The following is a 23,840-nucleotide window of genomic DNA, read 5'->3' on the forward strand; positions in this document are numbered from 1 at the left end:
GGGGGAACAGCTGCATGCCACAGTGTGAGTGTGGGTGTGAGAGGGCAGCTTTTGGAAGTCAGTTTTCTTCTGTCACACAGGTCCCAGGAATGTCACTCAGCCCTTGCCAGCTGAGCCATCTCACCTGACCTTGAACTGCTTTTTGATCATTGTGTGTTCAGAAACTGTAACTGTTCTCAAAGTTCTGTCACTCGCACATTCAAGGGCAGGAAGCTGTGTGGACGTGAGACTCACAGCCTAAGAACTGGGGGTCAGAAGGATCAAGGAGACACTGATATGAGTGACACTTCATACAGCAGTTGTTCGATGCACACAGCTTCCCTGCCAGGGGTGAGGCCGGGGTTCAGAGGAAGCAGCCTTGGTGGAAGGTCATGTGCTTGGTGAGGTCCCAGGAAAGGAGTCTAGGTGTCCCGGCCAGCTTCGTTTTTCCTTTCTTTTGTTGGTGAGCTCCTCTTAAGTTCTAGCAGGGCCCTGACAGCGTGTCGTCCCTCCCTCTCATCTGCCACAGCTCAGATGCTGACTCTGAGTTGTGCCTTGCAGAGAATGGAAGCACGCTCTGCTTTCCTGCTTTCCCTTTTGCTGGCTGGAATGTGGTCGTCACAGTGACCCTACCTGCCGCAGTCACGCTGGATCACGAAAAGGACCCTGCATACAAACAACTGCAGATGGCAAAGACAGGATCTGGGCGCCCCCGGAGCTGCCTCACCAGCTGGATCCTCGACAGCCAGGGTGACTTAAAGAGCTTCTGAAGGGATGGCTTCAAGACGGAATGGCTATTTTAGAATTGCCACACCTATCTTAAATATTGAAGAGGGCTTTCAGGTTGCAGCCTAGGGTCTGAGCTTGGGAAGATCCAAGAGCTTCCCCACTCTGAACTTCAGCCTCTTTGTCTGTAAGTAAAAGGATGAAGATGTCAGTGTATGCAGACACCAGGCACGGCAGTGGCTGCAGCCTCACTCTAACCTGATGCACAGATTGACCAAAGTTAGGAAACAAATGCCCCAGTGTCCTGATGGCACAGGAGTGGGCACCGTACAAAGCAGAGGCACTCTGATCATCTCAGAATTCAGGACATTTATCCCTGAAACTGGAGCAACCCCAGAGTGGGAGGAGAAGGTTCCAGAAGGAAGGCAGCAGCTTACCCCCGGCCCCACAGAGAAGTCAGTAGGTTGGCAGAGGACACTGCTGTCAGCAGTCTCCCTAACTTGCTATCATCTCCCTGTCAAGTGGCAATCCCCTTGGAGAATTTTTAGATCTCTGAGTTTTCCCCAAACTTCCTTCTCAACACAAAACTGGCTCCTGGCACAGCCTGGGAGCAGGGTTTCAGCATAGCTCGTGGGAATGTTTACACCACAGCGTCTCTGTATTTCTCAGCTCTTGGAAATGCCCCACAAATGGATCACAATTGCAGCCCCCATTTGTGCCAGCTCCGTTTGCCTCTTTGCCTCCCTGGAGCCCTTTCCCTGTCGAGCATTGGGCCAGCGGCAATTTACAGGTCTCGGTTCACTCACAAAACCACAGCACCAAGTCTGGAAGGCCTACTGTGTGCCACCGTTGGCCTGGGTGCCAGAGACGGCCCTCCTCCACCTTAGAGCTCAACAGTCAGGGGTCTGTACATCACAGCTGTGACTCAGAGCGCTGGAGGCTTCAGAATTGGTGACTGATCTTCTAGGGGTTGGAGTTAGCATTCCTGAGCAAGTCTTACTTACATGTGCGAGCAAGACATATTCCAACCTTGTGCTGTGTGACAAACAGCCTCAAATCCACAGCTTAAAAGCAGGAATCACACACCTTTTCTGCTAGCTCCAGGGACTAACTGGGTGATTCTGCTGATGGGAATCCAGCGTGGACCATGTCTTCTGGGATCCTTCAAGCACCCATGGTCAAGTGAGGAATTGGCTAAAACTGGCTGGTGGCTGGGTGACAAGTGACTGGATCATGGGTCTCAGCATCCAACAGACTAGCCAGGGTTTGCTCCCATGGCAATGGGATCAGGACAGCACCATTCCCACAGTATCTCACCAGCACAAGGTTAGCACTGATGTAGGGTTTACTTCTACAAAGCCTTATTATGTGTGAGGATAGATAAGGGCAGAGACAGAAACTCTGTACATGACATAGAAGAAGTACAAAGTGTGATATCCTCCGATTAGCTGTAGCCCACTCAAAGGCCACACAGTGAGAATTTTAAAAAGTTTGTTACTGAAAGTTGAACCCAGAATCTCAGGGATGCTAAGCCCCGACTCAACCACTAAGCCATAACCCCAGCCCTATCTGCAGTGTGGCTGAATTATGGAATTCCAGGGAGAGGAGGGAACCATGAAACTGACAGAACTCAAATTTGCCCCCAAAGGAAGTAGGGCTCTATGGAAGGTTCTAGAAACGGAGTGAGATCTGTTTTCGCTGCAAAGAACTTTGAGGGCCACAGCCGCTCTCAAACCCATCTTGTGATGATGGTGAGCTCTCTCTGGGAAAATCCCAGAAAATAAAGAGATCACAGAGGGAGAAGCGTTAAGCCCACTTTAACCCACCCTCTAGCCTCCCCTCCCCCTGGGGTAGTTGCTGATGCCACACTGGCATGAGTCCTGGGATGACTTCAGGGTACTTCGGGATCACCCCCTCGCTTTCACAGCTGTGGACCATCCTGTTGCCAGCAGGCCTCAATTGGCTTAGCCTGTTTCTACCTGAAAAGATCTTAGTTTGCCTTGAATTTCTGCTGATGCTGGGACAAAGTTCCTGTTTGTATGTTCTTCTGCTTCTCCACAGGGAGGGGTAGGTGCTCCATGGGGCAAGTTCATCTTTGCCCCATGAGATGCTGAGTTGCATCTAAGATGGCCTGCCCATCAGCCTCTCCCAGCGCCAGTGTAGTTTCCAGTCGTCCTTGACAGTCACTGTGAGAAATGCTTGTCTCACATTTCATATGAGAAACATTGATATTCAGCCAGGAGAGAGAGCTTCTTTCAATCCACTCTGTTTTATTTCTGTTTGGTTTGACTCTTTGAGTCAGGGATTCTGCTAGGGAATTTGCCTCCAACTCCTGTCTTTATAAGACCTTGTCATGTATGTTGTAGCGTGCTTTACAACAAGGGAACAGGTTCCTCAGGCCTGTGTGATTCACCAAAAAGTTATTTCTCTTTTTCTTTCTTCTAGGTGACACAGCCCTTCCTAGGAGAGAGTTGATGTGGCTTAGGGGGACCTTCCCAAGTCACAGCCCTAGCAGGGCAGCCGGCTGGCTTTACCATCCTGGCCGGTGTTCCAGTATTTGGTAGTGCGATGGAAAAAGTGACTTATGCCTGTCCCAGTGTGTCTTTGAATGCCAAGGACACCAAGGCCATATGAGATCCTGTGGCAACCTCCCCCTGCATCTCAAACTGTAAAATAATCTAAAACATCAGAATGACACAGAAAGAGGCAACTGAGAGCCTTCCTGTTAGGGAAAGGTACTGCCTCCAAGAGATACCCTTCCCTGGACCCAATTGCTACTTTGTGGAAAAAAATCTGAGGCCAGCAGTTGTTTGGGAAGAGGGCAGACAGTCCCATACCCACTTGATGGAATTAGGGGGCCCTCGTGACAACTCAGGTGCCCCCCATTCACTGCAGCACCACCAGCTAGTAGGATACAGGGACTCTGTCTCCTTATTTTTGCTTGGCCTCAGGTCCTGCAGGGCTGAGGAAGGTGCTCCATTAGGAGAGTGAGCCTTCATCTGTAGGCCAGATTGGCTTCCACTGCTCAGGTGGTGAGCCTGATGGCCTTTGGCTCGCTGGCAGAGAGAGGCATTTAAGGCGAGAAGTTTGGCAGCTGCTACATGATCGAGCTCCGGGCCTGCCGCTGCCTGTGCCATGGCTCCAGGAAGTGTTTCCAGTGTTTCTTCCTCTTCCTCCTCTTCTCCCTCCAGGGACATGTCACCTTCTGGAGCCTCTGAGCTCCCTGGGGCTGACAAACAAGGTAAGCAGGGGAGTGGCAGTCTGTGGAGTTTAAACCAAGGTCCTAGAAGCCCAGTGATACAACCATAGAGGCTAGTTCTCACCACACAGATGGGGGACCCAGTCAGGGAAGGGGGTGGTCCTGGGGGCACAGCTGAATGACCCCACTCCTGGTTTGGGACTCTTGATGACGACACTAGGTGCGGACTGTTGGTGGCCCTGCTATAGGAGTCCCTGGTGGCTTGTAGTTCCATCTGGCTTTTTCTTTCTACTTGAAAATTTCTCTTCTTTTGAGTCTGAATTTTGCAAATCATTTTGATAGCATCGTTTCTGAGTCTAAATCACGCACCCGTGGCTGGTAGGTTTCCCCCACTCTTCTCCCCCAATCCTGCTCTCCCTGGCAGCTTTTCAAAAGAAACAACCCATCTCCAAAGATTCCTGTACTGCACGGCTCCCCATGCCCGGCAGGCAGTGACCTTTGGTCACCATGTGTGTTCAGTGCCACAACCTGCTTTAGAATTCCATCGTTTCCTAAGAAGAAAAGCTGCGCTCCCCAGCCCTACTCCCCGTGTCTGTGGGCGCTCATTCCGCACACAGCTTTGTGACTGGCTTTTTCATTTGCTTCTATTTAGAAGCTCCCGTTGTAGCAGCTTCCATGTCAGTCCTCTCTGTGGCCATGTAGAATTCCAGTGTGTCTACGTATCATCCATGGCCACAGGCATTTGGGCTGCTTCCACATATGGGCCGTCAGGAATAAGCACTCATGCGCACACTGCTGCGGGCCAGGGCCTCCCGCTCACTCAGATGTAGCTATCGCTGTGGCTGTCCCTTCGCCCTCAGGCTTTACTTACATCTTCACTGTTGGGGGGCTCGCTCCTAGGAATGGGGTTGTTTTTACTTTCTTTTCCCAAAATGTTTTTCAAACGTTAGAAAATTACTTGGGTGAGCTGGGCATGATGGCATACACTTGGGAGGCAGAGACAGGTGGATCTGAGTTCAAAACCAACCTGGCTTACATAGTCAGGCAGCGAGAGGCACGTGGTGAACCGCAGACCAGGGAGAGCTACATAGAGAGACCCTGCCTCAGTCCCCTTTCCCAATTACTTGTGTGTATAGACGCCACATGTGGAGGTCAGAGGACAACTTTGTGGACTTGTTCTCTCTGTCCACTGCGCATTCCAGGGACTGGACTCAGATCATCAGGCTTGGCAGCAAGCTCCCTTACCTACTAAGCCAGCTTGTTGGCCCCTTTTATTATTATTCCATAAGTGAGGCCATTTTCAAGCAAGTATATATGTACTTTGAGTGTGAGCATATTCCTCTAAATCCTCTGTCCCCATTACTTCCCTTTGTTCCCCAGACAGTTCCACTTTCTACCTTCATTCCCTCTGTGGACACAGGATCCTCTATCTGAAGAGTTTAGGACCCACAGATGATGCTAATATCTGGTTAAACTGAGAGCAAAGCCGGCTGGGAGCAACTGAGTCCCTCCTCCGTGCTCATCAAGCTCAGCTGTCCTCGTCTGCGGCTGCTTTTGCCCACTCATGGGCTATCTCAGACACAGGCCAGGCCAGCATTCCAGTTGGAAATCGTCCAGGGTTGGTTTCCATAGGATATGAACTTTTAAGGTGCAGCTCAGTTCTGGAACACTTGCCTGACACGCGTGCACAAAACCTTGGCTTGCATCATGAGCACTGTACAAACGATCAAATCATAACCCCGCTAGCACACCCAAATCGGAGCATCTTTAATGCTGCTTTTCTCCCAGCATTTATGAATATTCAGGTGCTTTATTCCTTTGTCCAGTTTGCTTTCGTGTTTGTGTACATCTTATTTTTGAGGTACCACCTCGTTCAGTAGCCCTAGGCTAGCCTGGAAATAGCAATCTTCTCACCTCAGTATCTGGAGTCCCGGGGTAACAGGTGTGTCCCCACCATGCCTGCATTGCCAGGGTGGTGGTTTTGAGTCCTGGGTTTGAGCAGGACACTGTGGTGTTTGGCCCAGAGGTTGTTTTCCCAGTCATTTTGTCCCCAGGCTCCTTGGTGCCTTTTTTGGCGCTGACTTATGAGCTAAGTCAGGGTGAGCCTGCTGAGCTTCCTGGTTGCTTCTCTGAGCCCATCTGCAGCTGTTGCCGCTCACCTTACCCAGCTTTGCCTCTTTGAAGAGAATGTTTTTCCAAAGGAGAGGAACTTGGTGAGCCTCGTAGGGCCAGTGGTCAGTGTAAGGCTTAAAGACTGGCAGGCAGTGACAGTTCTTAGTGTGCATTTTGCCCCATCATAGCCGGGCCTTGATCGGGGTGGAGGGCAGTCTGGGTGATGCCCTGCTGTCTATCCCGCAGGTCCACATCCCAGCAGAGTCCGAATAGGCCAACGGAACCCAACGATGCTCCGCATGGTGCTGGAGGCTCTGCAGGCCAGGGAGAAGCGCCAGGGCACGTCAGTTGTAGCCATCAAGGTCTATATCCAGCATAAGTACCCAACAGTGGATACCAACCGCTTCAAGTACCTGTTGAAGCAGGCCCTGGACACTGGCATGCGTCGAGGCCTCCTCACCAGGCCTGCCAACTCCAAGGCCAAAGGAGCCACTGGCAGTTTCAAAGTGAGCTACAGACAAGGGGAGGCCTTGGTGCAAGATGTAGACATCAGACCCTTAGCACGTGCTGCTTCTCGCCCCAGCACTGTGTGGTCTGGGGAGCCTGCACGGTGTCGGGGTCTGAGTATGACTTCTGAGCTGGGTCTGCCACATAGTCACTGACCCATAGCTTCTAGAGGGGAATACGGGACAGTCTCTGTTAACCACGTGTGGTGCCTGTGGTTACTGGGATGCCCCCTTCAGGGAGTTCCTCCACTGAGGCCTGGGGAAACTCTGCTGGGCCTGGTGGGAGTGTGGGAGGCAGGTGCTTCAACAGAGCTGCAATTGCACAGGCCTGCGGGAAGCTGGGAACTGGGCCATCTCCCTTCTCAGCCTGGATTCTTGGAGACATCAAGGAGAGATGGGGCTTCAGGGAGCGGGGGTGGAGGGTGAGGCAGAGTGAGGTTTGGGGCTAAGGGGGAAAGTAGAGGGCAGACTGATTCTTGGAAGTGAACAGGAAAAGACAGATTAACACCAGGTGGAGTGTTTGAGGACCACAAAGGGGTGTGTCTCCTCATCCCACCACTTTCTTAGCCCTGTTGTCGGGAACGTGGCCCCTTTGCTGTCTCATGTGGGGTTCAGGGATACCCAGAAACTCTGTTCTTACCCCCACCTCACTCTCTGTCTTTAGCTAGTTCCCAGGCCCAAGGTAAAGAGAACCTGTACCTCGATATCCCGGAGGAGAGCCACAGGTACCAATGAGACGGGCCCCAAGAAACCTAGGGAGCTGAAGACAGACCACGTCAGCAAGGCCAAGGTGGAGAAGGTGGCTCTAAAACCAGGACCAAGGAGGAAGGCTTGTCCCTGCCCAGCAGCCACCTTGGAGAAGGCACCTAAGAAAGCCAGCCAGGCAAAACTGGGAGAGGTCACAAAGGGCCCCCTAAGACCAGACAAAGCCACACTGCCCCCTCCCACTGCCAACAAGATAGGCCAGAAGGTCACACACAGCAGGAGCAGGCAAGGTTGGTGTGTGAATGGTTGGCAGGGACAGGAGTTGGCAGTGGGCATTGGGGAGGATGGGAGGGGCTTCCTTCTCTAGGAAGTGAGCCTTGAGTTAGACCTGGATAAAGGGGGTGGTGGTGCAGGATGGGATTCAGAGAGGCCGGGCCTCGGCACGGCCCCGCGGCAGGGTTAGGGAAGGCTTCCTGGAGAAGGCAACCCAGAAGCATCTGTTCACAAAGGCAGGGCTTTGGAAGAGCTGCAGGTGGTTGTCTGTAGTGGAGTCTGAAGCCCAAAGAAGTTTTGAGTAGCAGAGGGGAGTTAGGTTCACCTGATGCCAGCGAGCAGCCATGGAGGGTTCTGGCAAGAAGCAGTGAGAGTTCTAAAGACAATCAAGGAAGCTGTCCACATCCTTATCCTAGCACTTGGGGTGTAGAAGCAGGAGGATCAGAAGTTCAAGGCTATATCTTTAGGTTTATATCAAGTTTGAAATCAGCCTGGGATGCATGAGACCTTGTCTCAACCAAACCTACCCTTCTGCAAAAGTTAAATAAACATAGAAGTACCACCGTTGGCAGGTAGGCAACAAAGCTGATTGTGTGGGTCTGCGTGGGAGAGGTGGTCTGGTTCCAATGCTCCCATGTTGTGTAGGGGACAGAATCTTGTCCAAATTGGAACCTGAGACTCGGGTAAAACAGCTGGCCTAGGTCGCATGGTCTTCAGTTGTCCAGGTGATGACCTGCGACCTAGGCAGGCTGGGACCTCTAGAGACTCTAGACCCTTTGCCCCTCACCACTCCCTCTTCCAGAAGCAGAGGCTCGTGGGAAAACCAAAGGTGTTTGTGAGAAATCAGAGCCCTCAGCCCACAAGGTAGGTAGGTGCCTGTTGCCTCCTGGGTCTCAAGTCCTGCCAGGCTTTGCTTGTGGATTCTGGGAGGTACGCTCAGATCTTTGTGATCTTGAAGTGAGCTATGGGGCTTGCTTTCTTACAGGTCCAGAATAGTGCTGCTTCCCAAGCCAAAAGGAAGATGACAGCCATGGCCCATACCGACACAGTTGTTCAGGGAGCTAGGACCAAAGCACCTGTCCCTCCCCAGGACATGGGACACAAAGCACAACCCACACCCAGGGTCAGGAAAACAAAGACCCCCAAGGACCCCAAAAGGGCTGGGTCACCACCCAAGACCTCATGCAAGGCTCTCAGCAGGAAAGCTGAGGCTAGTAACTAGGGCCAGGTTTAAGGAGATGGCAACTCAGAGATTTTATTCCCTAACTGTCACAATGTTTAAATGTCACAATGTTTATTTATTTATCAATAAAGACTTCTTTCAGTTCATACATGGATACATTGGATACTGTACTGTAAGTTGGGAAGGCCCAGAGGGGCAGAGGTGGACTTTAAGGACTTGGGAGCCAGGGAGTGTGCAGCTGGTGTCTTTAGAAAGAGCATCCTGGCTGCAGAAAGGGGGATGGAGGACTTGAGGGACTGGACACCATTGCAAGCTTCTTCCTGAGCTTGACTGTGGACAAGCTTCCACCCAGAGGGGGGGGTAGACTCTGGCTTGGAGGACCCAGCACTATTGTCTCCAAAGGAGTGTGGTTCTGGCTGCAACTGTAGTTTATTTAGGGTGTGTGTAGATGTCTATGTGCCATGGTGTGTGTGTGTGGGGGGGGGTGTCAGATGACAATTTGAGAGGAGTCCTGCCCTGAGTTCTTGCCATGACTTCCTTCAATGATGGATTATTTCAGCCTTCCCCTTTGTGGGTCCCAGTGATGGATTTGGGTTAGCGAGCTTGGCAGCAAGCAAATTTGCCTGATGAGCCGTCTCACCAGCCGTTGGAGCAGTTTTCGATAGGGGGAGGGGCTGCTAAGCAGGGCTGAAAGGCTGGGTGGAGGAATCATATTCAGCTAGAGATGGGGAGGGGTGCAAAGGCCCTGTATTGGTTACTTTCCATGTCGCTATGACAAAATACTTGACAGAGACTAACGGAGGGTTTATTTAGCTCGTGACTTGAAGGGACACAGTCCACTGACAGAAACGCATAGCAGATGTATGTGAAGCGGTTCTTTAGTCAGGGAGCAGGGAGATGGATGAGGACAGTTTGCTCTCTTCTTACTCAGTGTGGGACTCCAGCTCAGGAAATTTGGGGTGGGTCTGTCTTCTCACTTAAACATCTCAGTAGGAAAAGGCCTCAAAGGCACAGCTGATGGTGTGTCTCCTAGGTGACTGCAAATCTAGTCAAGCTGGCGATCAACATCTGTGATCTGCACTGCTTTGAAACACTTCCCATGGATAGAGGGGGAGTTAGCCTCCTCTCCCTCAGTCTGAGCTCTGTTTGACCAGAAAGCAGCGGCAATGACAGGAAAAATCAGAGGCTCCAGCTTCAGAGGATGCAGAGTGATTCAGTAGGTAAAGTGTTGGCTACCTAATGAGGACTAGAGTTCAAATCCCCCTCATAAAAATCTAGGTGTGGCGATGCATGTCTATAACCCCAGTGCCAGGTGGGGGAGACAGGATCCCAGGGGCTCAATACCAGGTGAAAGACTCAACATCTAAAAACAAAAACAGGGTTGAGGGCTGGCAAGGTAGCTCAGTGGTTAAAACCACTTGCTGAGTGTGAGACCAGAGTTTGGACCCCCAGAACCCACATAAATGCCAGGTGAGCATTGTTCCCACCCCTGCAATTTCAGCCTCAGTAGGGGTGGGTGAGGTAGACTGTGCTGTCTTGTAGGGTTCTGTTTTTAGTTTTGATCACTTTGACACAATCTAGAGTCACTTGAGAAGAAACCTCAGTTGAGAGAATGTCCCCACCAGATTAGCCTGTGGGGAATTTTCTTGATTGATGTGGGAGGGCTTGGTTTACTGTGGGCAGGTGGTCCTGGGTTCTTTAAGAAAGCAGACTGAGCAAGCTATGGGGAGCAGCTTCCCCTCCGTGGGTCTCTGCTTCAGTTTCTGCTTCCGGGTTCCTGCCATGACTTCTTCAATGATGGATTATAAGGCTAAAGCTGAAATAAACCCTTTCCTCCCCAAGTTGTTTTTGGTCATGGTGTTTCATCACAGCAACAGAAACCCTCACTTAAATGAGAGCCACAGAGCAGGGCTAGTAAGACTAGTCCTACTGGTGAGCTCTGGGTTTGATTGAGTCTGCCTCAGTGAATAAGGAGGAAGCTACTGATGATTCCTGATATCAACCTTGGGCCTACACACTCCCCCACATGCTTACTCATACACACAATCATGCATACACACACAAAAAAAATGGTGGGTAGGGAGAAATGATTGAGGAAACCACCCCATGCCAACCTATAGTTGACATGCACACATAGGCGAGTGTACCTGCACACACACGTACACTGGTAGTTTTAGCCTTTGAAGTTTCTGGATTTTAAGATCTCCCTCACGCTGTAGGGAAGCCTACACCACGCATAGCACCTAATTCAGGTCACAGCTGCCATGGAAGTACACCACCTTCAAGCTCTCCCTAATGACACCTAGTAGAAAGGGACAATATCCCCATGGCAAATGCCTAAGTAAAGTGCTTGCTGCTGCTCTTGGCATCTGAATGTTCAATGATGTGATGGGACTCAGCCAGGGTCACAGTATGGGGCTGCAGGCAGGCAGGCAGTCCCCACTACGAAGGGCACCACAAAGGATGGGCTCTGTGAGTTTACTGTCAGAGGGAGGTCAGAAGATGGGGAGTAGGGAGTGGCCCTAGGGGCATGGTGGACGCATGTCGTCAGCCAGAGCATCCCTTTGGAGCACAGATGGGGGAAGAGGGTGAGGCCTGGTGGGAACCGGATGGAGAAAGAAGTCAAAGATGTGTTCCTAGTTCTAGGTCTGTCTGGTGAGTTGCCGAGGCGGGGACTGTGCAAAGGTGGACTGGGTGTCCAAAGGGTGTGACAGAAGCCCTGTTCTCGAGTGGATACTAGAGGAGGGAAGCAGACAACACCAGGGAGACAGTGCTGAGTACGGGGCTCAGGCTCTCTGTGGTCCGTGGCTTCTCCCCTGGATCCCACAGAAAGCTGTGTCTAGTTCTGTCGGTTCCCTGGGGTATCTGTAATGTGCCTGTCAGCAGGCCCCAAGGGGCATCTGGCAGATGGCAGGCTGGCACTTCCCAAGCAGAGGCTCAGCTTTTGCTTCTGCTCCTGCGTGTTGAGACCTGAAGCTGGAGGGACAGCCTGTAGCCTCTTGCCTCCAGGAGCTAGGGTCCCATCAGCCCTGTCCCGGTGACAAGGTGTGAATTGGGATTCTGTCTCAGATTTGGGAAACCGCCCTCCTCTGTGGCAGTTCCCTCGACTTTGCGATCTTAGCTTGAGGATGCCCCATCCAGGTCCTTGCCTGGGTGCCCATGGTTGCCAGGTGTCTTTGGGGCCCTAGGCAAGGACCATAGACAGTTCATAGAGGTTGCCCACCTGGCAATGCTGGTGACCCCAGAAACCAGATCTACGCATAGACTCCCTTTTGCGCGTCAGCAAGGAGCTGTATGTTAATGAGACGTGTAGCCAGACTGTGGAATATTTGATGACTTCGAAAGATGTCCCTGACATATTGTTTCACAAGGGAGGAGTCAGGCTTCAGAAGAGAGTGTGGACTGATCGTCTTCCTCCTGACCCCACTCAGGCACAGGTGCTGGCCTTATGTGGCTGGGGCCTCATGTGACAGTGTCCCCGAAAGCATGCTGAAGCTTTTATCCTTCGGGCTTTTTTTTTGCAGTTGTATTTTTCTGGGAATTGTGAATCCATTCTGGAGTCACACCTCATCAAGGGGGGGGGGACAACCCAAACCCATCAAATCTGCCAATAATTGAAATTAGCAAATCTGTTCCTTAATAAGCACTCCCAGCATCAGGGATCTGAAAGATAAAGATGGTTCCTCCACCCGCAGCCGGCACAGGAGAAAGCTAATTTTGGAGTGAAAGGTTGTTCACTTTTTGGGGCTGGTGAATTCTAGGTTGGGTATGGGATTGTTGTTGGGAACTCCTGGCGAGCACAGTGGGGACTTTTCCTTCTTGAGGGGACACTTGTGCTAATGGCCGTTACTCAGGCTGGCTCTGCCACGCCTTGCTTCTGGGGGAGCTTCACTGACTCAACCCTGAGGAACTGGAGCCCCAGGCTGGTCATTGTGTCACCTCAGGTCAGATGGGCCAGTACAGGCCGCAGTGGCCTCAGGGAAACAGTTTCCTTGCCCGAAACAAGGGGTGTACGGTTGAAGGCGAGTAAGGCGTGAGTGTGGTCAGTTTGGAACCCCCTGCCTGAAGGGAGGGAGCTTGGGCAAGGAGAAAAAGTGACCCAGATGTCTGGTTCCCATTTTGGCCTTCTTGGCTGTGTGACGTCTTGAAGCCCTCCCATTCCCTTGACGCTGTTTCTACGTCAGCAAAATGAGGATAGAATGTGTGCTTCTCTTGGGTTTGAATAAAGACAAGGTGGGGCTGGGTGGGGCTCAGAGGAGAATGTGTGCTTAAGCCAGCACAGGGCCCTGGGTTCCCTGCCCAGCAGAGCACAAATGTGAAGCAGTAGTGCATGAGGCGGTGACATCTTCCTGGGTGGCAGGGCTGTCCATGGGGGCACAGGGTGCAGCCTCAAACTCCCAGCAGGCAGAGGGCAGAGTTCTGCCCTTAGGCCATGTCTAAGGCAGGATGTGAGGCCGAGATCTGCACTTCCTCTCTGCCATAAATGGGATGAAGAGACAGCCCCATCGTCCCCTTCGGCCATCTTAGGACAAAGGCTGAAGCCCATAGGTTTTCCCGGCAGGCTTTTATTATAAAGAATGTTCCAGAGAGTCCCAGCCTCCCGCTCCAGCCCAGCCTCTTCAGGCTCTGAGCCAGACCCAGCAGCTATGGAGGGTGGCCGGTGCTGGGGACAGATGAGTACTTTCTATCTCCCGGAACAGTCATTTCCAGTGTCGCAGCGGGAGCCTCTGGGGACCCATGGGTCTTCTGCACAAGCGGCAGCTATTCACAGTTGGTGCGTGATAAGTTTTTTTTTTTAATATATAAAAGATTTAAAAAACAAAACAACAAAAAAGTGGTGCTCTTTAGAAACACTTCCAGGAAGATTGGGTAGTCCAGCTACAGCCCCGCATCCTCTACTTTCTCTCTCTGGAGGACCAGGAACCCCCAACCTGTCTCCTCTTCACCATTCTGTGGGCAATGGGCACAGCCCATGCTGCCGATGGCTGACGGAACAAAAAAAAAATCTGACCCTGCTTGGAACTGTTGGTGTCCAGGGCTCCCTCTGTGAGGGACACAGACAACTTCTTGGTGGCTGAAGTAGAAATCAATCGCAGGCTCCCCTCTGCCAGGTGGATGAGGTAGTGTTCTGGGATATGGCCACCTCGCCCAATGTGTGCTGGGCAGCCTGGAACAGGGCGAGCAGGCAGGCACGGTCCAGGCTGTCCCGGCTGGCAGGGAACGCCTTGTCGGGGTCTGGCAGGGATGCCCCGGGAACGAGACTGTGCGCCCTGCAGCCAGGCACTAGGAGGCCAGTGTCCTCCCTCCTACCCCAGCAGGCTCCTCTTTGCCAGCTCCCTGCCCAAGTTAAGAGGTGTGGGGAGGAGGTCAAACGGAGGCCCAAGGGGCCTGTGCACCGTCTCCCTGGCAGTAGCTCCTGGTCACTCTCCTGCCTCAGGCCTCGCTGTAACACTCATAGATATTGTTCTCCATCAGAGCCACCACCTGCTCAAACTTGTGCTGTAGCTGGGTCCTGCGGGCAGTGGGGTTGGCCTCCAGGGCAGCCATGATCTGAGGGGAGACAGTGGGTCAGCTGTGCCATGCCTTAGGTCTTGGGAGGGCACTCACCAGTGACCCCATCAAAGTGCCAACAGCCCCAGATGAATCTGAAGTGGGAAGTTCATTTTTATGGGCTGAAATGGGCAAATCTTGGGTGGGGGAACTCACCTGTGGGCGATACCTCTTAGCATATTTATAGATCTCAGCCATGGCCACGTTTGTATTGAACTCATTCTGGTATTTCTATAAAGGTGGGGCAGGAAGAAAGGGGAGGTTTAACCCCCCAGAGGTTAGGACCCAGCCCATCCTTCCCACAGCCTAATTCAGGCCCCTCCAACTAGAGACACACTGATTTCCTGGACCCAGAATTCCAACCTCCCCCATCTTTGGAGTACACCCCACCCCATCCTTGGACTTTGGGGAAAATGTTGGTGAAGGTGTAGGCAAAGGAGGAAAACTGAGGCTGCCCCAAAATTCTTACACTGCTGGCTTTGGCCACCCCTCGAGGCCAAGGACATTGTTACTATCCCCTCGCCTAGGCCCCACAGGCCACCTACCCGAGACTCCTCAGCCAGGTGTGCGTTCATTTCCTGTTCACTGAGAGGAGTCATGTCCTGGATCTGTTTGTAATAGCGCTGTACGATCTTCCGGTACTCGGGGATCTCCTTCGCATACAGAAGCTTGTTGGTGGGTGAGTCCTGAGCAGGGAGCCACAGCAATTGAGTGACCAGAAGATGGGACTTGTCTCCATTGCCACCTAGAGAGTCTTAGTGGGTCCTCTAAGATGGCTGAACAACCCTCACTCAGTCAGATGCTGGGCCAGGGGCTCTTCCGGCCCGCCCCCTCTCACATGGAGTCTTGGTCCCCTATGCTGGGGGCTGTCAGGATGGTGACCCACAGGGGGACTTTCTTTCAATGGGAAGAGCTCCCGGGCTGCGTGCCAGCAGCCCTCTCTGCTGCATGAAGCCTGCAGCCTGTCTTGTTTACACCCTTATTAGGGTGAGGGGATTTGGTGGCTGAGACGGCTGGAAGCTGGTTCCTGGCTGCGGGAACGTTTCCCACCCTGCACTTCCAACACCCCACAAGCACCATGTGCTAAGTATGCTGGCAGTCCTTGCTGTCACGGGATGCATGTGTGAAGTAGTGACATTTCCTTTTCCTTGTGGGCTCAGACTCCCGGGCTAGAGACAGGGCCCTGCCCTCACCCCACAGTGCCAGCCTAGCTCTGCGATCCCATGGGTGCTTATGGCCTCAGAGTTCTGGGCTACCTAGCTATGTCACCTCTCTTCCCAGAAGGCGTCTGTGGCTTCTACTCTCAGACCCAGCATTTCCTCTGCCCTTGGTAGGCGCCTGGGGCTCCCTCTGGCCTGGCCACCTGCTCTCTGCCTACCTTGAATGACTCATAGAGTTCAGGCAAGCCCTTCTGCCTTACTCAGGGGTAGCTGGAGTAGCTAACCTTGCCCAGCTGCAGGTCAGAGATGGAGCAGGCATCGATGAAGGCCTGTGCGATGACAGACAGGCAGGCATCAATGTGGTCTGTCTTCTCTATGTCGAAGACGAACTGGGGGTTTTTTAAGATGTTCACCCAGAAGCGGAGGGGAAGGCTGTGGGGCAGAGACAGTGAGGTGCAGGAGCTCAGTGTGGGGCTTGGGAGGTTGACAATGTGGATTCTCACAGCCCCTGCAGCCTCTGGGCACCTTGCCCTTCCCCTGCCAGCTACAGGCCAACCCTCACCCCAGAGAGCCTCCCAACCCTCACACACGCTAGCCTCCTGGTTCTCATTAAGAAGCCCCCACCCTGCTGCCTGTGTCCAGGCTCCTCCCCCACTCGGCCTTGCATGCACAAGGCAGGGCTCACTGTCCTCAGGAGGCCAGAGGGGGTTGGGGACAACTTCCTCCTCAGCCCTCAGAATCTGAGATGGCTGCTCCCCTGAGCAGGGAGGAAACTGCAACTGGATTTTACACAGGCATTTCTCTGAGGGTCAGGTTGAGAGTTTTGGGTCCTTCTTGGTGGGGTATGTGACCCAAAAAAGCTAAGATGGGCCTCAAAGGCAGCTACGAACTGGGCATGGGAGTCAGAGCTGCAGTGTGTTCTGTGCGACCTTGGGCCTGGATGGCTGCTGCTCTAAGGGCCTTGGCTTCCCTCTATATGATGGGGCATGCAGAGAGGGAGGTCAGGGCAAGTTCATATGGGGCTTTCTGGTTTTACAGAGGAGAAACTGCAGCATGGAGAGCTAAGTCTCTCACCCAGGCCAGGCTCTGCCTCTTGGTGTTTGGCTACCTTGATGTATTCATACATTTGTGCCCCATCCCCACGGCCACTACCTGTTGGTCTTCCAGATGTGCAGGGTGTCAGGGTCAGAGATGCCTCTTTTCTCTGCCTGCTCCTCTAGGAAGTCAAAGAAATACTTGACAGCCAGTGGGGGCTTGTCCTCTCGGATGCTCAGGATAGCCTTGAACAGATCATCCAGGAACTTCTGCAGTGTGCCCTGAAAGGAAGATGTGGGGCATCAGCCCAGCCTCAGAGCATCTCTGCACCTCAAGAATTTATTTTATTTTATTTTATGTGCCTTGGTGTTTTGCCTGCATGCTTATCTGTAAGGGTGCAGAACACTTGGAACAGGAGTTATAGACAGTGAGCTGTCATGTGGGTGCTGGGAATTGAACCCTGGGGTCCTCTGGAAGAGCAGTCAGTGCTCTTAACTGCTGAGCCATCTCTCCAGTCGCTCCCTGGGCCCCCCCTCAGCCCCTCCCCACCCAGCCTCAAGACTCTTGACTGTTTCACCAATGATGCTTTCTTGGAGGGGTGGGAGTGCTCACCAAGACCCTAAGGCACAGCAGGCAAGTTGGGTCAGAGTGTGGGTATTGTCCTGAGTCTTTGGGTATGAGGACATGAAAATGTCCCTGGGTCCTCTGTTGCCCACTGGGCTGTGGAAAGAATACACAGGGCCCCCTTCAAGCCCCTACAGGAGTGGATACTGAGGTGGGACCCACCTTTGTAGACAGCAGGCGGGTCAAGTAGATCTCTGGCAACACCTTCTTGCGGTGGCTCTGCCGGTGGGACTTCTTAGGCTCTGCCAGCTCATCTGTAGGCAGCACCTGCAAGGTGGGCAAGGTTGGTGCTCTCCCAGGCGCCTTCCTCAACCCTCCTCAACACTCCTCAATCCTCCTCAACCCTCCTCAATCCTCCCATGGAAGCTGGTCCTCTGCACCCAGCCCCTGGGCCCACCCGTTTCCTCCCCCACTCAGGCTTTTCCCAGGGCCTAGGAGCACTTTCCTGGAGCCTGGGGAGGCAGAAAGCCAAGGCCACGCCCAGCAAAGCCGGCTCCCCAGGGCCTGAGGCCGGGCACTCACCAAATGGAAATACTTTTCTGTGTCCAAGTCTTTTACTGCAAAAGGGAAACACACGATAAACAAATGAGGGGGTGGGGAGGATAACCCAAGTCAGGGAGAGGGAGAGATGCCCAGAGAACAAGCTAGAGAGATGAGACAGCCCAGGTCTGAGTTTCCACCTTATGGGAGACCCAGGACCCCCAAGGATCTAGGCCTGGGGCATGTGAAGGCGTGGTCTAGAGGCAAAGGGTCACAGCAGCCTGCTCAGACCTGGCCATGGTCCGGGCCTCCTGGAAGTGCATGTACCCTCCTGGGGCCTTGCTCTAGCTGCTGGAAGCAATCAGCTTTGATACGGCCGCATGGAGGTGGAGGAACCCCCAAGCCTCAGTTCCCCGCAGTACAGTTTAGAAGGAGCCCAGGATGGTAGCTCCCTCACACCGTCTGGATCCCTCCCCCAGCTCCAGGCCCTACCTCGGCCCAGGGTGTTGTCCTTCTTGTCTGTGAGGCTCATGGCTAGGGAGGCACCCTCAGGAATCTGACAGAGGAGAGATGAGGTCAGAGGTCAGAGGCCAGAGGTTAGAGAGAGGGGGTGGGATGGCTGGTCAGATTTGGTACCTTGTAGTGGGCCAGCGTGTTCAGTTTCTTACGGCCATCCTCTACCACTGATGTGTCATCCAGGTCCCGCAAGACATAGCTCTGGGTGCTTGAGGCAAACCATTCTGGAGGAGAAAAGAGGCTTCAGCTCGAGGGACGTGGGTGGCCCCAGGGGCAGCCATTAGCCCGGGCCACAACAGAAGAAGCCTCCCGTTCTCCTCATGGAATCAAAATCAGGCCACACCCCTTTGGGGGCACAGCTGTTCACCCTAACTGTTCACAGAGTACAGGGCCAGGCTGCAGTATGAACTTTAGGAACACTTTCTGGTAAGTGGTCAGTGACTCCTACACATCCTTCAAAACCCAGCCCCCAAGCCTTCTTGAGAAGTGTTTCTTCAATGCTTTTTGCTGTTGCCCACAACTACAGAACAAGGAATTCTTCCTCAGGGGGAACTCCAGGGTCTCGAGTAACACAGGGAAAGAGGCTGCAGCGGCCAGCTGCCAGACATGGTGCCCGCCCCTGCCCACCGAGGTCCACGTCCTCCGCCCGCGGCCACTGTGAGTAGGGTACATTCTTGCAGAAGGCTTCCAGGATCTTCTCCTTCACCTGCGTCAGCGTGTCCGTGTCCATGGCCCGCACACTCAGAGAATCCATGCCACAGCCCTGGAAGGACACGTTCAGGTTCTGCACAAGAGAGGGGGTGTCAACAAAGGGCCATCGTCATCGTTCGGCCTGTGACCCAGCCGGGGAGGCTTGGTCCAGACGAGAGGCCAGGACAGCCCCGCTAGGAACAGGCACCCACTAGCGGACCAGTGCCCCGGCCCTGGCTCACCCGGGGCTTGGCCTCAATGTTCTCCCTCAGCAACCACTCCTCATTGAGCGTGTAGCGGGCTTTGCCTGTGATGGCGTCGATGGAACCTTTGTTGATCTGCTGCTTGATGGCGCACAGCAGCAGGAAGAACGGCTCACCTACTGTCTCCTGTGAGCATTGAGGGGCGGGGTTAGGACCTTCTCTTACCACTGTCCTGTGTCCACACTCCACGCTCCCGCCTGCTGCTATGCCACATACCCCCTTCCCGCCTCCTGCAGATGCTGACACCCACGCCCTCTCCAGGGTGTCCCACTGTATCCTAGCCACAATCCAGGGTCCACCCATCCTCACTGAGGCTCAGAGAGGGCAAGCACCCTGCTCAGTGTTGCACAGAAGGCAGAAGTAAACTTGAACTCTGGACTCCTATGCCTGAGATGAAGTCTTTCTACAAAGCTGGAGCCTGCCCAGGTACGGCTGAGTGGAACCCAGCCCAGAAGAACCACTGAGGAAACCCCAGATGGATGCCTCTGTGGGTGTCAGCCGAGCCGGACTTCACATCCCCACCACCACCACTGCAACCTCAAGCTGACCTTCCCCACGCTCTAGGGCTAGGGCCCAGCTGTTCTGTGGAGTGGGGATACTGAACTAACCATGGGGAATAGGTTTGGAGGGAAAATTGAGTTTGTAATAACATCAGGCTGCTTTGGCGGCAGCAGCAAGGCAGCTGCCAGCCCTGCTTCCTGCTATAGTGGTCTGGCCTGGGAGTCACCAGCACCCATTGTCTGGAGGGGGAAGGCCAGGCTAAGGTCACCCGCAGTGGCTACAAAACCTAGGTCCAGAGTCTACAGTGGGCTCTGTGGTCCCTGATGGCTCAGAATGTGGCTCCTTTCCTAGCGTCCCCTTTTATTTTCTACTCTCTGTCCCAGGATAGTCCACAGGGCTCCTAGGCCGGAGTCTCATTTGACAAAATGAAACTAAAGCTCAGAGAGGGTAATAACTTGCCCAGAACCACACAGCCAGATTATACCAGTGACCAGTCACAGCCCAGAACATTGAGGTTCTGGTCTTGGGTCCTGTCCAGGCCTTTGCCTTTCTTGAAGGACGCCTAGGTGACCCTTGGACCTCTGCCACCGTGGGGTAGCTGGACCCCAGATATCTAAAGCTGTGATGTTCCCTCCCCCTGAATTCTGACCATGCTGTACCCTATTGTCTGGGCTGCCCACTTGGCCCTGTCCCCTTGGCTCCTTCCCCCTGAGCCCTGGAGGCTGCTCTAGGAAAAACCCTCTTGGTTTTTTCCAATCAGTCATCAATTAGAGTGGGCCAACCTCTGCTCTATGGCAGGGGCTGTTCAATACTTGAAGCTTTGCTTCTGTGTCCCCTCCCCAAAGGAGCGAAGGCTGAGGACTTGGGCTAAGGGACAAGAAGCCTCTGGTCTGCCTGAGAATGCTATGCGCCCCTGGAGCAGACTAGTGAGATCTCCTCCAAGCTTCACTTTCCCTGCCTGTCCAAAGGGGTCCCATAGAAAGACACCACCCCACCCTAAGCGCAGACCTGAATGAAGCTAGGAATGCCGGTAGGGGCAGGGCTTCCGGGCAGACAGGGGCCTCACCCTCAGGCAGCCATACATGCAGATGGACATCCAGTTGGTGAGCATCTTCTCCACCACGGACTCAGTGCGCCGCAACATGAGTTTGGGGTTCTTGGCAGCCGAGGCGTCGATGAGATCTACCAGCAACTCCTTCATGATGCTTGTATAGTACTCCAGCTTGCCATGCAGTGCAATGGTCAGCAGTGATGCCAGGCTGCACCTGCAAGTGCGGAGTGTCAGTAAGGCTGAGCCCCTCCCTGCTGGACCACAGTGGTCCTCCATGGTGGCTCCTACAGGTAGCCAGAAGACTCTGCTCACACCAGGAGCCTACGTGGGGCAGCGAGCAATGTCTCGGGGTCTCAGAGCCTGTGGTCTGATTTTCAGTGGATCTGGTTGGGGACTCCTGTGTCCCTCCATCTCTTACAGCCTCACCTGTCTCGCACAGCGAAGTCCTTCTGCTGTTCCAGAGCGTGGACAAAGATGATAAGGAAGTGTTTGTTGTTGAGCAGTGAGGAGAACACGCTGATCCCCTCCTCCATGCTGGCTCGACAGTGTTCTGGGATCTGTGGAGGCAGAAGGAGACACCTGGTGCTATGTGTCCCAGGAGGCCCAACGCCCATGCCGGTGGCTTAGATGCCTCCTAGAATAGGGTGTTCGCTACCTGCCACTGGGGCATAGGGAGGCAGACTGACAAAGAGGGGCTCAGAGGGGCAAGGATGGCTGTAGGGAACCCAACATCCACGCTGTGCGCTACTTTCTGTGTAACAGTGGGGGGGGGCAGGAGATCATACGCCTGTGCTCCCTGCCTGGCCCGAGGGGCCAGCACCCTGAATGGCTGCTTGAATGCCTTCCAGAAAGGAGGGCCATCTACTGTCTAACGGTTGGGATCACAGAGTGGGGGTAGTCCCTTGGGACCAGGTACTCACGTTCCACTCTCCCAGCAGTGGGTGGGTTTCCTGTGGGGGGGAGCTGCCTTGGGAGTTGAGGGTCTGCGAGGGCAGCACATACTTCTCTTCATAGAGGGAAGAACACTGAGGAGAGAAACCAGGGCTTTAGCACCGCAGTCTGGCACCTGGGTCGCCCTCACATGAAGGAGAGTGGCAGGGCCACCTGGTGGCCACAGACCCAGGGCTCCCTACAGGGGCACAGATCATGGTATAGCACAGCTTAGGAGCAAGCAAGAGCCACTGAGCCGTGTAACAGGAGAGACTGAGGGAGGAAGGTGGTGAGGTTCTGAGGCTGGGAAAGGGCGGAAGCGGGGGCGGGTTCCTGAAATGGAGGAGCCAGGTGCTTCCTTGGGCTATTGCACAGGGGACAGTAAGCCCACGGACCCTGGACCAACAAGAGGAATCGGGCATATGGAGGCTGAGGTGTCTGGCAGGGACCTGGGAGAGTCCTTGTTCCCCTGCTCAGTTTCCTCAGCGAGAGGAGAGGCAGGTCAACATAGGAGACATGACAGCAGTCTTCCACGTGGAAAGCTAATCAAGTAAGGAGGGAGTCAGGGAACCAGGATGGCTGTGGACAGGAGTGCAGGCTCCACAAGGTGCCTTGATTCAAACTTCCCGTGGTGACCAATGCATATTGAGGGTATGTACCTTGGGGAAGAAGGTTCGAGTCACAAAGTGCTTGTACTCCAAGAAGGGGATGCCCTGGCTGCGGTTCAGCTCCTTGGTGAGATCCGTCATGTCTGTCTGTAGCTCTGCAAAGCCTGTGGGACAGACCAGCAGCTGTGAGTGATCCGGCCTAGCCGTGTGCAGCACCACCTGACCCTGGTACCCACCTTTGCGGATCTCCTCGCGGATCTGAGACTCCATCTCCTCCATCTGCAGCAGCGTCTTCTGCCAGTAGCGCTCGGCACGGCGGCTCTTGGTGCAGAAGACAAACAGGGCTGTGGGCAGCAGAGGGGCGGCTCAGGTCTCCAGGGGTCATGAAAAGGTGGGCACCTGCTGTATGCAGCTTGTGGGCCTGGAAGGACAGGCTCTACCCATGGGCCTCAGCGCCTCTGGGCAGGAGGCAAGCAGGTGTCCTCAGTCCTTCTGCCCCTGTCCCTCCCTAACAACAAGGGCCAGCAGGGTAACCCTTGATGACTTTTCTTAGAAGAAGGAATGTGTCAAACAGCAGTCACCAGGGGCTTTCTCTGGGCAAAAGAATTATGGGCAATTTGTTTCTTCTGCTCTGATGTGCCTTGTGAGTTAAACTTTTCAAATACCTGTCCTTCCTGGGAGGGATGAAGTATCCATTGATTATAGAAATATTATGGATAGTATTTTTAGGAACAAAACATCCAGGGTGTTCATCTTCCTCTTGTTTCCCCTCAAAGTTTTAGTATTGGACATAGTAATTAAAAAACAAGCTGGGTGTTGGTGGCGCATGCCTTTAATCCCAGCACTTGGGAGGTAGAGGCAGGTGGATCTCTGTGAGTTCGAGACCAGCCTGGTCTACAAGAACGAGTTCCAGGACAGTCTCCAAAGCCACAGAGAAACCCTGTCTCGAAAAACCAACAAACAAGCATGGGGGCTGGGGCGATGGCTTACTTGGTAAAGCACTTATGCAAATGGGAGGGCCTGGGCTTGGTCCCCAGGACTCATAAAAGCAGGGCACAGTGACATGAGCCTGAAATCGAGGACTGGGGAGGCAGAGAAAGTAGCTGCCTGGGGCTCACTGGCCTGCAAGCCAGGTGGAGTCGGTGAGCTCCAGGTCCAGTGAGAGATCTTGTCTTAAAATAAAGGTGACCGTCACTGAGGTGCTACACCTCTGGCCTCCAAATGCACACACAGACTGTATAACCCAGCCACTTTCAGGCCAGGGTGTCGAAGCTTACTCACATACCACACAGCCATCAGCATTTCCAATTTTACAGCGTTCTTAGGGAGACCCTCACTCAGTAAGGAGTTGCTCCCCACTTCCTCTCTCTCCCGACAACCACTAATCATTGTCCTTTCTGGATACGTCAAATAAAAAACAGTAGGACACTATGTAGCCTTTTGTGTCTATCTTTTTAACTTTCCATGTTTTCAAGGCCCATCCATGTTGTGGAATATATTGGCACTTCATTCCTTTTTATGGCAGAAAACTCCATTGTATGGATATACCTCATTTTAATAACCCACTTATCATTTGATAACCTCTTATTATGAGTAATATTGCTACAGACATCGGCGTACATGATTTTATGTGGACATGTTTTCCTTTCTCTTGGGTAGATATCCAGTGTAGATTACTGGGCCATCTATGCCTAGCAACTTTTAGGAACTGACAGGCCATTTCCCAAGGAAAGTGTTACCTTTGACCCT

General features: G+C 53.4%; 2 protein-coding genes across 4 annotated transcripts in view; one reads left to right on the forward strand and one right to left on the reverse strand.

Moving 5' to 3' along the window:
- The first annotated feature begins 3,777 nt into the window (after positions 1-3,777).
- LOC101841149 (histone H1.8) lies at positions 3,778-8,829 on the forward strand. Of its 3 annotated transcripts, none has more exons than XM_021224798.2 (5): positions 3,778-3,946; positions 6,263-6,522; positions 7,187-7,517; positions 8,303-8,368; positions 8,486-8,628. In XM_021224798.2, the coding sequence occupies exons 1-5, from the start codon at positions 3,841-3,843 to the stop codon at positions 8,494-8,496; spliced, it is 774 nt and encodes a 257-aa protein (XP_021080457.1). In that variant the 5' UTR covers positions 3,778-3,840; the 3' UTR covers positions 8,497-8,628. The 3 variants fall into 3 exon arrangements, with proteins under 3 accessions (XP_021080457.1, XP_021080458.1, XP_005066156.1); XM_021224799.2 differs by having other exon boundaries at positions 3,782-3,946; positions 7,187-7,247; positions 8,303-8,364; positions 8,486-8,829; XM_005066099.3 differs by having other exon boundaries at positions 3,784-3,946; positions 8,303-8,364; positions 8,486-8,829.
- Positions 8,830-13,228: 4,399 nt separating this feature from the next.
- Positions 13,229-23,840, reverse strand: part of Plxnd1 (plexin D1) — a 40,817-nt gene continuing 30,205 nt past the window's right edge. Inside the window, exons 21-36 of the mRNA XM_005066098.4 lie at positions 22,328-22,435; positions 22,143-22,255; positions 21,474-21,578; positions 20,980-21,110; positions 20,569-20,767; positions 18,981-19,127; positions 18,676-18,832; positions 18,169-18,272; positions 18,025-18,088; positions 17,575-17,609; positions 17,215-17,319; positions 16,546-16,709; positions 15,678-15,825; positions 14,779-14,919; positions 14,390-14,464; positions 13,229-14,233 (exon numbers count right to left, since the gene is read on the reverse strand). Coding sequence (XP_005066155.1) covers positions 14,117-14,233; positions 14,390-14,464; positions 14,779-14,919; positions 15,678-15,825; positions 16,546-16,709; positions 17,215-17,319; positions 17,575-17,609; positions 18,025-18,088; positions 18,169-18,272; positions 18,676-18,832; positions 18,981-19,127; positions 20,569-20,767; positions 20,980-21,110; positions 21,474-21,578; positions 22,143-22,255; positions 22,328-22,435 — 1,913 coding nt within the window. The 3' untranslated portion in view covers positions 13,229-14,116. The remainder of the gene's footprint in view (positions 14,234-14,389; positions 14,465-14,778; positions 14,920-15,677; positions 15,826-16,545; positions 16,710-17,214; positions 17,320-17,574; positions 17,610-18,024; positions 18,089-18,168; positions 18,273-18,675; positions 18,833-18,980; positions 19,128-20,568; positions 20,768-20,979; positions 21,111-21,473; positions 21,579-22,142; positions 22,256-22,327; positions 22,436-23,840) is intronic.

The sequence above is a fragment of the Mesocricetus auratus genome, unplaced genomic scaffold, assembly GCF_017639785.1.
Source record: "Mesocricetus auratus isolate SY011 unplaced genomic scaffold, BCM_Maur_2.0 Super-Scaffold_100676, whole genome shotgun sequence".
Lineage (NCBI taxonomy): Eukaryota > Metazoa > Chordata > Mammalia > Rodentia > Cricetidae > Mesocricetus > Mesocricetus auratus.